The sequence below is a fragment of the Trachurus trachurus genome (assembly GCF_905171665.1).
Source record: "Trachurus trachurus genome assembly, chromosome: 8".
Classification (NCBI taxonomy): domain Eukaryota; kingdom Metazoa; phylum Chordata; class Actinopteri; order Carangiformes; family Carangidae; genus Trachurus; species Trachurus trachurus.
In genome coordinates, this window is record NC_139905.1 from 11,342,609 (window position 1) to 11,356,994 (window position 14,386).

Genomic DNA, 14,386 nt, shown 5'->3' on the forward strand with positions numbered 1-14,386 from the left:
TCGCTTTTGGACATTTTTTAAGCTATTTTCCATGCAGGCCTTCGTTTTTCAGACTAGCTGGTGTGTTTGTCGACTTTGCTGAACGACGCTATAAACAAAACAAAAACTGAGTTGTTATTTTCATCTGAATCAACTTGGTCTGTGTTTCTTGAGACCACAAACAAAGCCTGTTCCACTGAGAAAGAGATTGGAGGCTGTTATTTCCCCCCCCATTTGCGCACATATACAACAAATAAGCTCTGTTTGACTGTAATACTTTGCATCAAGAGACTCTCAGTTCTCTCCACATCCATCTTCAATCATCCAGGGCATTCGTCCATCTACAAATCTGTCCCAGCTTCTGTCAGTCAAGCAGCTTGAGGATTTTGTCCAGACAGTCTGGGATTTTTACTGTAGTTTTCCAGCTTTGAGGCGACGAGTTTAAAAGCAGAAATGAAACCCAAATGATGGAGATCCTGTTTAGTATTGATTTGATACACCTAAAAAAAGAAATGATGCTGATGTATTTTAACCTTTCTCTCTCTCTCCCTTCCTTGCACACACACATGCACGTACACGCCACCAGAATAACAAACTGATTTGACGTTGCTAGGAAACAGCCCCCTTTTTTTTTCCCACTGTCATTTTATTCTAATTCATTTTCTGAATTCATTCAAACACCCCAATTACGTTTTCCTGTCTGCAGAGTAAATCAGAGGGAAAACATAAATAAAAAAACACGAACACTGTGAACTTCTTCTTCCCTCCGACTAAATATGTGTGTAAACATGACTAACTGGGAGTGGGAAGGTGACAGTGGCCCCTCGCTTCAAACTTCAATATAATATGGCAGTGCATAATTAATAGTGCATACGTCACTGTCATGTACAGCATGAAAGACAATGTGACGTCTGTATGCTTTCTAATAAAATGTTTTTTAAAATCGGATTCATCACGGTTGTCGGTGCATGACAGCATCCTGCAGCTCCCTATCATAACCAAGGGTGTCCATGACAAGACCCCCCATCCCCCTCCTCCTCCTCCTCGTCCCATGTGCTTCCTCCTTTTCAATACCACACACGGGATAGTTTGTTTTACTATAATTACACATTTGATTAAGCAGCAGAACACTTCAGGTGAAAAGGCTTCAGCGTGGAGATATGATCGCAATAGCTCAGATACAATCTCTCCATTCAATAACCTGTGAAAGGAACAGCAGTCTCTCTCTCTCTCAGCTAGAAACACTGACACGCTGAACAGTGGGCCTGATGTGAAATTATTCCCAACCCGTGGCCCCTCATGGGTGCCTCGCAACTGGGTATCACAGCTGATATACTGCCTCGCTGCGCAGGTCAGTGTCTGACTGAGGATTTAACCCCATCGTAAAAAAAAAAAAAATGGGTGAACAGGAAATTCTGATGCAAATCTCCTATACACAGTTCTTCAAGATAGAAAAAAATGTCCTTCTCCTTTTATTTAGTTATATACACCATAATAACACAGTGCTTTAGCTGACATGTTGTGAAGATAAAAAAATAAAATAAAAAAAACCTTGTATCTCACAGCATAGTGTCATATAGTGAAAGTTAAGCCAGTATATGGGATATTGCTCCCTCAGGGTTACATGTCTTAACATGTCTTTTTCTATTCTCCCAATGTATGAAGCTGTTGATGTTCTATATTTACCTCACTGTCAACAAATCCTATCCAAATCCAACGATCAACAATGACTTGATCCTATAGATAGACGTTTGAATGCCCATATGTCTGCTCACTTAAAGCTGAGGAAGAAAACATGTCAGTGAGCCAGCACACTTGTGAAAGATGTAATGAGTTCCTTCAGTATTACAATCTGTTTATGGCAGCTATTAAACAGTGTACATTTTTTCTACACAGTTCAAGTCATTTATTCTAAATCTTGAGGAAAAGTGCTTTTAAACTATGATCAACTATATAGTATTATCATACAGATATTAGATAAGTCTAATCAGTGCTTGTAGGTAATTAAAGCTGTAGTTGTGGGAAGGAGTCGTTTTGTACAACTTACACTTCTTGGCTGGCGCTAAGTATCAAAACTCAGTAAATCCGCCACTGAAAAAGGCCTTTGGCAACAGAGAAGGGAGCTATATCAAGAAACTACTAAAGACATGCACACAGACGTTGTTTTTTTTGCTTTTTTTTCAGTAGGTTTGTTATGGAATAACATCAGCCTCATTGAAATTCATAATATTAATACCACTAATGACTGTAACTGCATGTGCATTTGGGGTTTCCGTTTAATGTCATTCTAAATTGATTGCGTTTCCCTGCATTAATTAAAAAATTAGAGCTTCGCCACAGCGACAGTGAGGAGTCAAATCCATTAATGGCACTGCAGCAAGCTCACGACTCAAAGCCCAGTGAAGTGAAGCGTGAGATAGAAGTTCACCGTTGTTGATAAAGATGCAAGTGGAATAACCAGACAATAACAAACCAAAACATTCATCTGCATATAAATCTCTATGGATCTGGTGAAGCTTCTCCCTGACAGTGTCTGTGAATTTCCACAGACTTAACACCCCACTCACATCGAGGTAAAAGCATAATTCGCTCAAACGAGTTCAAAAGTTCACCTCCAGTGTGCCGGTCTGTGCTCAGGGAGCTCGGCTCTGACAGCCGACTGCAATACTGGGTCAACAACAGTGGGCCGAACAGAGCCCGAATCTACACGGCCTCATTTGCAAATTCTCAATTAAAGTGAGAGTGCAGGCGGGCGAGCAGCAGTCTGAACGGATAACAAAGATCAACAGCCTGCCTCTAATGATGAGCGCTCAGGGTGTGTGCACGACTGAGACTCAGTGTGAGGGCTGCAGCACCAGGGAGCTGGCATGGGAAATGAGAAAAAGGTGAGATACTGACAGTTCAAATCACGCTTTAATGAAGAACACAAACGGGGTCCTGCTGGAGCAACGGCATCAAAAAATACAATTAAAATGATAAATCAATAAATCATACCGAGACAGTGTTAATAACACGCGTTAAATAAATATAGATAGATAGATGAAAAATGTCCCTAGAGGCTCTCTGTAGTCTAACGTTGATCTTCCAAATCCAAGAATGATCAGTGTTCAACACAGCATCTGAGGTTATCTTCCATGTTAAAAATAGACATGGTTGTCATTACAAGTACAAGTTCACGTTGTGGCAGCGGCCTGTGTTTAGGTTGCTATAGAAACCTCAGGTTCATACTATTACTTTTGGCTTCAGATGAAGCTTCAAAACAAGCCAGAAAAAACAACAACATGTGATTTATTTTACCTGCGTCCCCTACAAAACCTTCAACAAAAAATAAAATGCTGTAAATGTTGGGAAGTATCAGGCAAGATTCAGACCGAGGTAGAAAATGTGTTGAGTTGTGTTTATTCTCCAAGAGCAGAGAGAGGGTGACACGAGACACAAATCAAGACATTACACAACATTATAGAAGAAAACTTAACGTGTAACAGACAATAACAGAGACTAATAACATACAGTACTTATGACACATTTTGTACAGTACATATACACAAATACATTAGATACAAACATACATACATAAAGGTCATTTAGCTTATGCAAATTAATACAAATACAAGCCAAACATACAGTACACTGCATGTGTACAAAGACTTACATGAACATATAACGAAACATAAAAGATAAACAGAGAGCAGATCAGTCAAGTGTGGTGAAAGAACTGAACATTTAGATTAAGAAATGTAGCTTTATTGTTTTTTTTTCTTCTATATGTCTTATGTCAATATGCCATTGTGAGTTATGTCTTATGTCTGAAAGTAAAATCTAGAGTAAACCAGAACTGTTAACATTCATTTCATTTACATTATGCAGTCAGAAGAATTAGTATTGACACAATCTATCTAAGAGGCAGACATCTTTACATGCCCAGCTGAGATCATTTGACTGTGCACGGCCCGTTTGGAAGATGAAAGTTTGCCAAATGCAGGGCTACAACAAACAACTATTTTCAAAATGTTCGTTATTGTTAAATAAAATGTCAGAAAATCCTATAAAAAAAACCATTCCCAACCCAACAAGCGCTAAAAACTGCAGTTCCTACACCGGCCACTAGATGGCAGCTCCAAAGGTGAGTCCGTCCCCATGTTAACTCTTTCGCGACCACACTAATTCCTCAGCACATCCGCTCCGGACCACATGTTTTTGGCTATTTGTTTACCTTTTTCTCACGTCGAACCGAACTCTGTACATCACCTAGAAACAAACGGTTTTCACGTGGTTGAAGAGTGACTTTCCAACGTGCTCCTCGAAAAAACGGCGAGTTTTTCCGCCGTTTCGTTCATGAGTACGAAGTAGAAGAAGAGAGCTGGGTTTCTCCAAAAACGGAGCTAGTTTCAGAGAAAAATGCACTTTTGTGTCAAGTGGCAATCGGCTCATTTTACCGGTACTCTGCAGTGTGGCATGTCTCCCAAATCATTTCTACGGCTAAATAAATATATTTGTAGGCAAATGTGGGGGGTGTGGCAGCGTGGAGTGCAGCGGTGTGGGTCTCTGGCTGCAGCGCAGCAGCTCCGTGACACTGCTGTGTGACTGGCCGCCGGTGGGTGCTCTGGGGCAGGGGCGGCCAGTCACAGCACCCGCTGCACAGCGCTCGCTGCACGGTGAAAACAGCAGTGATAACGTGCTTTCAGATCCGAGTCTCCAGCACCGGAAAAAGTCGCCAGATTTGTCGTCGGTCGCTTTTGTCAAAAAAAAAAGTCGCCAAGAGGGTTTGGAAAGTCGCCAGAATCAGCGAGAAAGTCGCAACACTGTAGCCGACAGCCGCACAGTGCTGCACGCTGTCCCCAGAGCAGCATTCAAGGAGAGTGGAGACCGATTACTCAAACAAAACCAAGATCACACAGTTTATAAAAAACATTATGTTTCGATTGTAGTTTAAAACAGTTTTACATATCAGAGGACTACCATATTCACACACAGGGTACCTCAGAGTGTCTATTATCGTAATCTGTAAAAAAAACGGTTTTGACGAGTTAACTCGTCAATGGTCGTGAACGTTCGGCAGGCTGTGACGAGTTTACTCGTCAGTGGTCGCGAAAGAGTTAAAATGTCCAACTACAAATAAACTTGTTTACAGCCAGGTGCAAAAAAAAAAGCTAATGTCCTTCACCATGACAACTGTACACCAGTAAACCTGTATATATAACTCGCCCATTTTATTTTAATTAAGACTGATAGTCCTGGCATGAGAGAGGGTGTGGTCAGTTTGAGTGACAGGTGGGTGACCTTATGTTTGCTACAAGCTGGCATGCAGCGAACTCTACGCTCCACACATGCACAGTTTTGTATAAACAGTTTAGTGGGCTCTGCCTAGACGGCAGTGGTGAAGCAGCCCGCTCTGAGCCTCACAGTCTGTGGGTGGCCATCTGTTTCTGTGATTACAACCAATTGTTACAGTTTTATTGATGGGCTATCTCTGGCTATAATATTAATTAAAACAGGAGCAAAGGAGAAAGTCATGTGAGGTCATATTAAGAGCTTGTGGGTTTATTTATTTAAAATAACATTAATTACATATCATCTAATCTAAATACATCAGTTTTCTTGAAATTTTCCAGGTGTTTCAGTTCAATGTACCAGAAAAATTGGGTTCATTAATGTTTCTAAATCGTACAAGTTAGGTTTCCTGAGAGTACCATACGTTTCTTTGGTTCCTCCTGCTGTACATGTGTGTTTTGCTTTGTGTGCGAGTTACTAGAATGCGTGTTGCTGTATTTTTGATGTGCACAGACTCATCTAATCCCCTGTACACATAACTTTGATGTGTGTTTCCACAGTCCGAGACAGAAACACGTCCATAAACATGTGTAAGGCGATTAGCGCTTCTGATGTGTGATGCATGAAGTTGTCTCTATCGTTCAAACAGCGGCGTGCTGTTCCGCGGTGCGCTCGTATGTTCAAGGCGACACGTGGACATGAAACCATGTGGTGTAAACTGATATACAAGAAAGCAGCATTTGTGTTCCCTTCAGAGCCTGACTGTGCATGTAATAGTGAGGTTGATGTGTCCTTCGGGGTGTCGGGGGTGGGGGGGTTTGGGGCAGCTTGCGCTTGGCCTCCACCCAGCAAGTCACAACTGTGGAATAAATGCCAACCACATTAAAAACACTTGGTCGAAAAGAAATGATGACCTGTGGCTTCAGCGGGACGGCCAGTGGATATAAATGAATAACAGGCAAGAATTATTGCTTGTGGGCATGTGCTTCCTTTTTTCTTTTTTAAAGGCTGTCATTATTTTTCTGAGGTGCACTGACTGTGATTTAATTTCCTGTAAACAGCCCCTCATTATCAAAGCCATTACTTGTCCTAAATGGCAACACTCAAATAAATATTAACTGTAGCCAGACACTATGTTTCCACAAACAGTTACACATTGATAAACAGCATCCCTCCTGCTTTTTCCTCAAACTCGAGCGCAGCTTTAATTCATGTCTCGTCTCCGAGGGTTATCTAAAAGTAAAAGCAGAAAGTACATCATGACCTTATATCTAATGGGTTCGAGCTGAGTATTTACAGACATAAAACCTCAGTAAAGGGAGGGCATTGTCATGTCACAGTAAAAAGGGATCTTCATTGGATCCCTGGGCCTGGGAGCATTTTTGGGTGTCATTGCTCTTCCTGAGACTGTGTGGGTTCTTTCCAGCGTCCTCCCTGATAGTCCAAATACATGGACTATTAGGTTGATTGAGGTTAGTTGGTTAGGTAAATTGTCCATAGGTGTTATATGAGTGTGTGAGGTTGTCTGTCGGGCAAAGCTAATGGATGAAAGGATGGAAATCTCAGAAAAATTATTTATATTAAAGGGGAACTATGCAAGTCCGGTTGCTTTTCCGTTGTTTTGCTAACCCTCCTCCCGGCCATGTGCATTTGTTTTCAACAATGCCGGCGAGAAAGTAATCTATGGAATGGTGGGTAACGTTATTTATCATATATGCGTTACAATGTGTATATTTGTGTAGTCTTAACTGTCATAAAGAAGAGATTAGGGGTCATGGGGCGCGTTTGTGTCGTGGTGCCACCGAAAGGAGATCTAGGACACCGGGGGCGGGGCGGAGGCACTGAACTTGCAAGGTTAGTTTTCAACCCAGAGATGCTAGGTGGAAGGCAGAGAGCCTCCGTCTCCCTCATAACAGGTTACAAGTCATTTATTTAACCATCACAATTACTGCAAAGCCGTTTAATTAAGGTAAAAATGTTGCATAGTTAAGGTCAAAATCTTGCATAGTTCCTGTTTAAAAGGAAACAGCATGAGGCACCTTCTTCTGAAAGACTCGTGGAAAGCAGTTAGACCAGTTACCTGTGTGTGAATGTGCTCCTGGACGCCCTCCTGAGCTGCATTGTAAGGACTGACGAGGATCCTGTGATAAACAATAAACCACGGACTCACCTGCGAGGTAACGGTTCAGGACAGTGTGTGAGGGGGCTGCTGGCGGTGGGCGGCGCCGGCTCCCTGCGGCTCCTCAGCGACTGGCTCCTCTGCACCTGCCGCAGCACACTACTCTTCAGGTCCAGCAGCGTCGTCATGGCGTTTCACTGTTGGGGGGGGGGAAAAAACACAAAAAAGAGCAAACAATCAAGACTCAGCTGCCAGAGGCTGATTGGAAAAAAAGCTCTATTCTAGGATTGTGAGTCAAAATACATCTAATATCAGCTGTGTGGATTGTGTTTATGAAAGTAGAAATACAGTTGTTGGGGGGATTTCTTTCGCTCTAATCAGCTGCCTAATCACTCCCCTCCTCCTCTTGCTCTTTTAACATAATTATACTCTTCCTCGGCAGAAGGTTTGTTCTATTTCTGTCTACATCTCACTTATGCTACGGGGTGTGCAATTTATCTCCCACCTTTTTTAGTCCGGTAGGTTCACAGTCACCTGACCTTTATTCTTTTGGGGACAGGCTTTGTAAAAAAAAAGAAGAAAAAAAAAAGAACATGCAAATCAAGATGCACTGAGGGCTAAAAGAGCAGCCTAATAGCCACTTCATAAAAAAACTGCAATTACATGGAAAGAAAAATATAGAGCAAAGTAGGAGCTATGTTTAGAAATGTTTCCCAAGTGTTTTAATCACAGACCTGGAACCTCTGCAGGGTAAAAAAAAGAAGACATTCTATATATACGAATCCTACAGCTATGCCCAGAATATGTGGGAAAAAACAGCTCAGGTTATTTGAAAACAGAGAACATTAAGATATGCAAAAGTCTATATAGGTGGTATGTGGGAAAGAATTGCAGAGCAAGAGCTCATTTGGTAAAAGATTCGGTATCATCTTGTGCAAGAAAAGTAACATCATGATATAAAATTATACTTTTTATTAACTCTTAATTAAGTAATATACACTTTCAATCTCTGAGTGCAAACAGTAAAGTTGTAACTGACATTAATTGCAAAGCTGTAATGTTTCACTGAATAATTAGGATCATTTAGTGGCACAGAGACAAAGAGAAGCTGAGTTCCTCACAGTGGAAGTTAAATGTGGTTCCTGGCTTTTAATCGTGGGGTTGGCTGGACACAAATCATCTGTTTCAACTGATGAAACATTAAAGAACCTGGAGAGGAGCTGCACTGAAGCAACTGAGGGAGGTATCGACATCACTACGCAAACAACTGATGTTAAAGATGCTACACAAGAACACACACGGAAGTGGAGAAGAGGCCACTGCACTAGTCGATTGGCATGAGGGCATCATCCAAATGCTAAAAGGCAAACAAGCGTACATCTGCAAATCTTTGCTTGTAAAAGAACCAAAAATCCATCAGTCAATGTGTGAAATAATAAATCATACATGTTCATATCAGCAACTAAAAGATATATTGAAATACAGGTATTAGATTTCAGAAAATGACATCCAATCATTACTGTCTTGCAGATTTTCACATACGTCGGCTTTTCACTTTGGTACGGTTTAACAGAGTATTATCTGAGCATTTGCAGGGGGAAGGTACACTTTGCTTAGCGTGACTGTGAAATACGAATTTAGAAAATTGAGCCCATCTGACGACCTCCGAGAGATTGGCACCGTGTTGCTAAGCGATTTGTCGAGATCGAGGACGCCTTTCTCCGAGCCACTCGCCCATGAAGTGAGCTCTCATTTTGGCTTCATGGTGTCTTTAAAGTGAAACTGAATTATACAGTATGACCTCATAACAATATTGTGCTCTGTCAGTACTTCCCCCCGCAGAAGAGGAGCCGGAGAATGAAAAAACCCAAAGATAGTTCATGAAACTGCATTTTCGCAAAAAAGGATGAAGAAAAAGGGTAGAGAAAAAATGCAAATGCAGGAAACTTTACTATTTACTACAAGCAGCAGCATCAAATCAGCTCCTTTCCGCCCGTTAACCATAACCACAGCTCGATAGCCACAGAGGCCCAAGTATCCCATTAGTAAAAATGGTCAATGGGAATACACTGTATTCAATGTGAACAATTAAAGAGCCATGTGATTATTTATTTTTCTGTAATGCCCCTATAAAGGTCAGCCTTTATTTGTAGTTAATCCTTTTAATCTCAGCAGAAGCCTGGACATCTATGCTTCAATAGTGAAGTCAGTCACTTAACTCTACAATACATTTATTAACTGAATCGGTTTTGAAAGTGCAACATAACATGTCAAGGTGCTGTGGCTGTAATGGTCTTCAGTGTAATAATGTCACTATTCATTACCAGTAAAAATGAAAATCCAACAGTAAGGTCATTAACCGCCTAAATGACTAGTTGCTGCAGCAAAACACTCAAGGATGCTCACACGTCTGTCTGCCTAGCAACCATAACCATGCAGAAGAGTGGAGCAGCTTATTGTCAGATCAATCCAATCCAACCACCTTTGTCCCTTCTGGTCCAGTTTTCTGCATTTTAACTTCTCGTGAAAACCTGCATGACTGAGAGTCTTTGTGTGTCGACAGCGAAGGAGGGACGAGACAGAGCAGTCAAAAAAAAAAAAAAAAAAGACTGACAAGGACACAAGAGGGAGGATTTGATTGACGGAGAAGTTGTTTCGGAGGACAGTCAGACAGACTCAGACAGTCAAACACTCCTTTCAAGAGTTGACAGCCGGCGTCTGTACATCTGGGTGGAAAAAGAAGCGATGAACCGTGGGCTGGGAGCTTGTTCCCACTATTCACCCAGTAAAAGACACAATAGTCACTGTTATTAGCAAACTTTACTGTAACCGAGGACAATTAGCTACGTCTGCTTGTGGAAACAGACTCTGAGCTGATTTTACAGGCGACGTTCATTTAGTTTTTTCCAAACGATGCTTTTGAAGGTTTTCCCGTTTTGAAACACAGTGCTTGCACCGAATGGAATCCAGAAAAATGAAACATATTGGCGTCTGTCATCCTGTGCTCCCGGCCAATTGAACTGAGAGCAGCAGCGTGCAGTCGATCTCTCCAGCTCGGAGAACAAGCCAGGAACTCACGGTACGAGTTGCCTCACCGTCTGAGCCAAAAGACAGTATGTTATCGATCCAGGAGGCTGACATCTGTTATCCACTTGGAGTATCCACACTTTACTCATTTAGACTCGAGTGTCGATACTCCTTCCCTGTCAGATATCATCAAAGTGTCATTTCCAACACGCCCCCAGTGTGGAAACTGTTGCGATTTCTATTTCTACCTCACACGATGGCGATTTCTTGTGTTTCCCAAAAATGACAGTGATAACAGATGACAGATGTCACTTTCCCATTCCAAATCAAAGCTGGTGGATGTGCATTCAGATTTCATTCAGTCTACAAATATCCATGTACTAGGCTGAACTGAGACTCACTTGCATTCATGACTTATCAAAATGTAAGTCATTGAGTCATGGTAAACATTTGTACCAAATTTGAAGAAAGTCCCTCAAGGCATCATGTTTGCGAAGCCAAACCCATATTTTGTGAGGTCACCACAACTTTGACCTTTGATTTTCAAAATCTTATTGGTTTCCCCGTGAGTCCAGGTTAACTGTCAAGACGCTACGGATATGTTGTGTCCATGAGAATGGGGGGATGTAAGGACGGACAACCTCAAAAGAATGTCATTCAACCTTCATTCTCTATACTCATGTCTAATTCGACCCAGGTCGTGACCCTACCTACCTCCTCATATTAACACCAGAGTAGAGGGCCTCATACATCCACATGTATTGATCATATTTCCATTAACATCTCTGACCTATGCTCCGAAGCCGTGTCTCTCTACCCTGAGGGTGAAGTGGCCATTATCTATCCTACAACGTCTGCAACAACCCAGAAGATGCTCCAGTCCACACATTTTCGCTCATTAATGATGTACATTAAAGAGAGGTTTGCAGAGAATCAACCCAGAACTCACAGCTGCTCTGTCATTATTCAGGAACATTAAGGGCAAAGTGGTTCAAAGTCTACAGCTGGGGGAAAAATGACGCTGCATTGGCTGCATAATGAGTCTGAATCTGTGATGGTTCAGCGTGACAACGCAGAACGCATCAAATCAAACAGTCCACCTGACAGGCTCATGTGTCATAACAGAGGGATTCATACAAAAATAAAAACTCTACTTAATCTTGTAACAACAGCAAAACACTAGAGAATCTAAACAAAGCAATGATGAAAACCGTCCCGTGCTGTAACTGAAGGGTGCATCATTAGATTATTAAAAAAAGTGCCAATTATTTCTGTGCAGCATGTAAGCTAGGGAACAAATGATGGTGGATCCATCACTGTAATGTCCCCCTAATCAAAAGGATAATTAGTTGAAGTTAGTCAGTAACATCAAAATGATACTGCTTTTATCTTTGGAAACTGCAGCAACGAGTAAAAAAAACTCCTCCGGTAACTCCCATTTTGAAGAGATGCTGTAATACTGACACATTTCCCTGTCAGCTGAAGACATTTAAAGTCATTGTCATAACAGAAGACAGAGTGGAAAGCTTTAATGGGCTGCTCCCCTCTTCAAACCCATGACTGTTTTAGCTTTTGATTTAATTGACCGTGGAGTGTTACTCACCAAGCTGTGTTTTTTCAACATGTGTGCTCTCTTGGATAAAAATAAAACGTATTTATTCAAAAGGCCTCAGTGATTTTTATTACAATGGCTGATTTTTTTTTTCCATCTCTGCAAATGTTCCCTGTGGGCTGCTTCCGTCTCTTTTTACAAACCACCTTCCATTTATCTCGGATCAAGGAACCACGGTTTGTACTCCGGTGATTGTACACTGTGCCACTCTGCCGGACCCACTGATGATGTAAGAGAAATCTTAAATAAAAAGGAGCTGGGGAAAAAAAAGGAGAAGGATGGATTTGGGTACATGAAAACTACTTAGGGTTTATTTATCCAAATCAGTGCTTGTTCAGATCCAGAGCCATTAAAGCTGTCACAGCAGCGTGTCCAACTGGAGCAAGTTAAAGAAAACAGGCTGTTGGATATTTCTTTGGAACACAGTCTCTCTCTCTCTCTCGGTCTCAGCATGTTGATAATGTTAAAAAATGAAGCACAGACATCAGCAGGATGTGTTCTTCTTATGCCTCCTCTGGTCTTATGAACACGTTTTTATCATCAGTGACCTTATAAGCCTCTCTTGTTTGGTCTGCAGCTAGAAGTCATCATCACCAAAGTGTGGGCTCGCCTCATATGCTGCCAAACGAAATTGACATTAGACTAAGAATGCTGTCAATTATATCTTCCCTGAAACTAATCAGAAGAAAGACACATTTTATACAGAGTTACTTTTTTACCAGCCAACACTAAAGGCACCACTAATCAGAAAAGTTTCAAACTGCAGAGTCAGATTTATAGAAAAGTTGACATGATGTAGTGGAACTGTCTCTCAGCTCAAGGTTTCCGCTGGTTCAGAGGAAGTTTTTTCTTACCTCTGTTGCTCACGGGGAAATGTTGTGTCTCTATAAATAACAGTGTAAAGAGCACCGTGTATATGAAAAATACCCTGAGATAACTTATCTTAGGACTGTCATATAAATAAAAGTGAACTGGTGTTGAATTGGAATAGTTTCATATCCCTCTTGCAGCCTTCTGTTTATCTGCATGGATGCAGACTTGTATGCTTTTCGACTGTCACTCTCAGGCTTGAGAGAGCTTCGGCTCTTTGAGACTGAGTTGTTGACACTCTCTGCTGTCAATCTCCATTGGACCTACACAGGGAAATCTGTCATAAACATGAAGGTATAATGGCTAAGTTTAGATACTTGGATTTATGCACAGACATAAAAAAAAGCAGCAGGGGGGTAAACTGCAGAGAGAGAGAGACTGTTTTCACCTGCTGCTAAAAGGGTCAGATTTGTCCTCAGACTTGATTTATGAGTTTCCTGCATCAGAACATCTCTTAGCTTTATGAAAATTGCTTATTAATATAACACATTTTGAAGTCCTTTATACAGTTTGTTCCAGCTTTTACATGTAAAATCAACTGGCGGCTTCCTCACGTTGCTGTGCTTTATTCAAGAATCAAAATATTTTCATGTTAGATATGTTTATATGGTCTGTTGGTAGAGTAGGCTTGCATTACTCACCGAGACGGGTGGTGGCCGGGTGGGTGGGTGACTTTTTGCCAAACACCATGAATTGTATTTTCTCATACACAGCCCATATAACATAACACAGTATAATGCTTTTGTAATTTCCGTCTTTTGTTACTCTATAACCAGTGAGTCATTCTATATGTCTTGTTTTAGTGAGGCAATTTCTCATCATCATTATAACTATTATTATAACTGTTATTAGCCAAGGCCAAGATCATTAAAGCACTACCATTTAAGTAGTGATTTGAGTCACCTTTACTCAGTTTCATTCCACATCCCTTCTTAAAGTGTATGTATCTAAAGTCCAAATTCAACAGGTTTTCAGGTTGTTTGCTGAGACAAAACTGCATCGATGTACACTTTGTCACGGAACATCAAAGGTCACAGTTTTGCGAGGTGAGTTTGTTCATTTGGTGTTCTGCTGGGCGACTTTGCGTTACAGGGTCAGTGCTCCCTTCATGACATCTTTAAACGGCCGTGCCTCTGAAAAACCCAAAGGCTTAAAACAAGGGAAACTCTTTTTCAACTTCAAACTATGGTGACACCGAGGGGGAAAAAAAACAAATAAAAGAAGAGGAAAAAAGAAAACTGCTAAGGCATCACATCATATCCACTATACCGGCAGCCTGGTAGGTTACGAACATGTTGACAGCTAACAGACACCGCAGAGCAGCTGTCTCCCAGGTGAACTCATTTCAATTACAGGAGTGGTTGTCTCCCAGCTGGATTTCACTCCGTCTCGGCCGTCAAACCCGCGGTGACAAAGCGGGTCGACGTGCCACCGCCGGTGTGGCGCCGGCTGCCAAGGAAACATTGTCAAAGCCAAGCAAATGCCTTTTTCGCTACATTGGTTGCCGA

General features: G+C 41.5%; 1 protein-coding gene across 1 annotated transcript in view; it reads right to left on the bottom strand.

The window, feature by feature from the left end:
* The window catches only part of baiap3 (BAI1 associated protein 3), a gene marked incomplete at both ends in the record, with an annotated part of 28,675 nt that extends 21,118 nt beyond the window's left edge, over positions 1-7,557 (bottom strand). The window contains one exon of the mRNA XM_083976601.1: positions 7,421-7,557. Within this exon, the coding sequence (XP_083832727.1) occupies positions 7,421-7,557 (137 nt within the window). The remainder of the gene's footprint in view (positions 1-7,420) is intronic.
* Between the last annotated feature and the right edge of the window lie 6,829 nt (positions 7,558-14,386).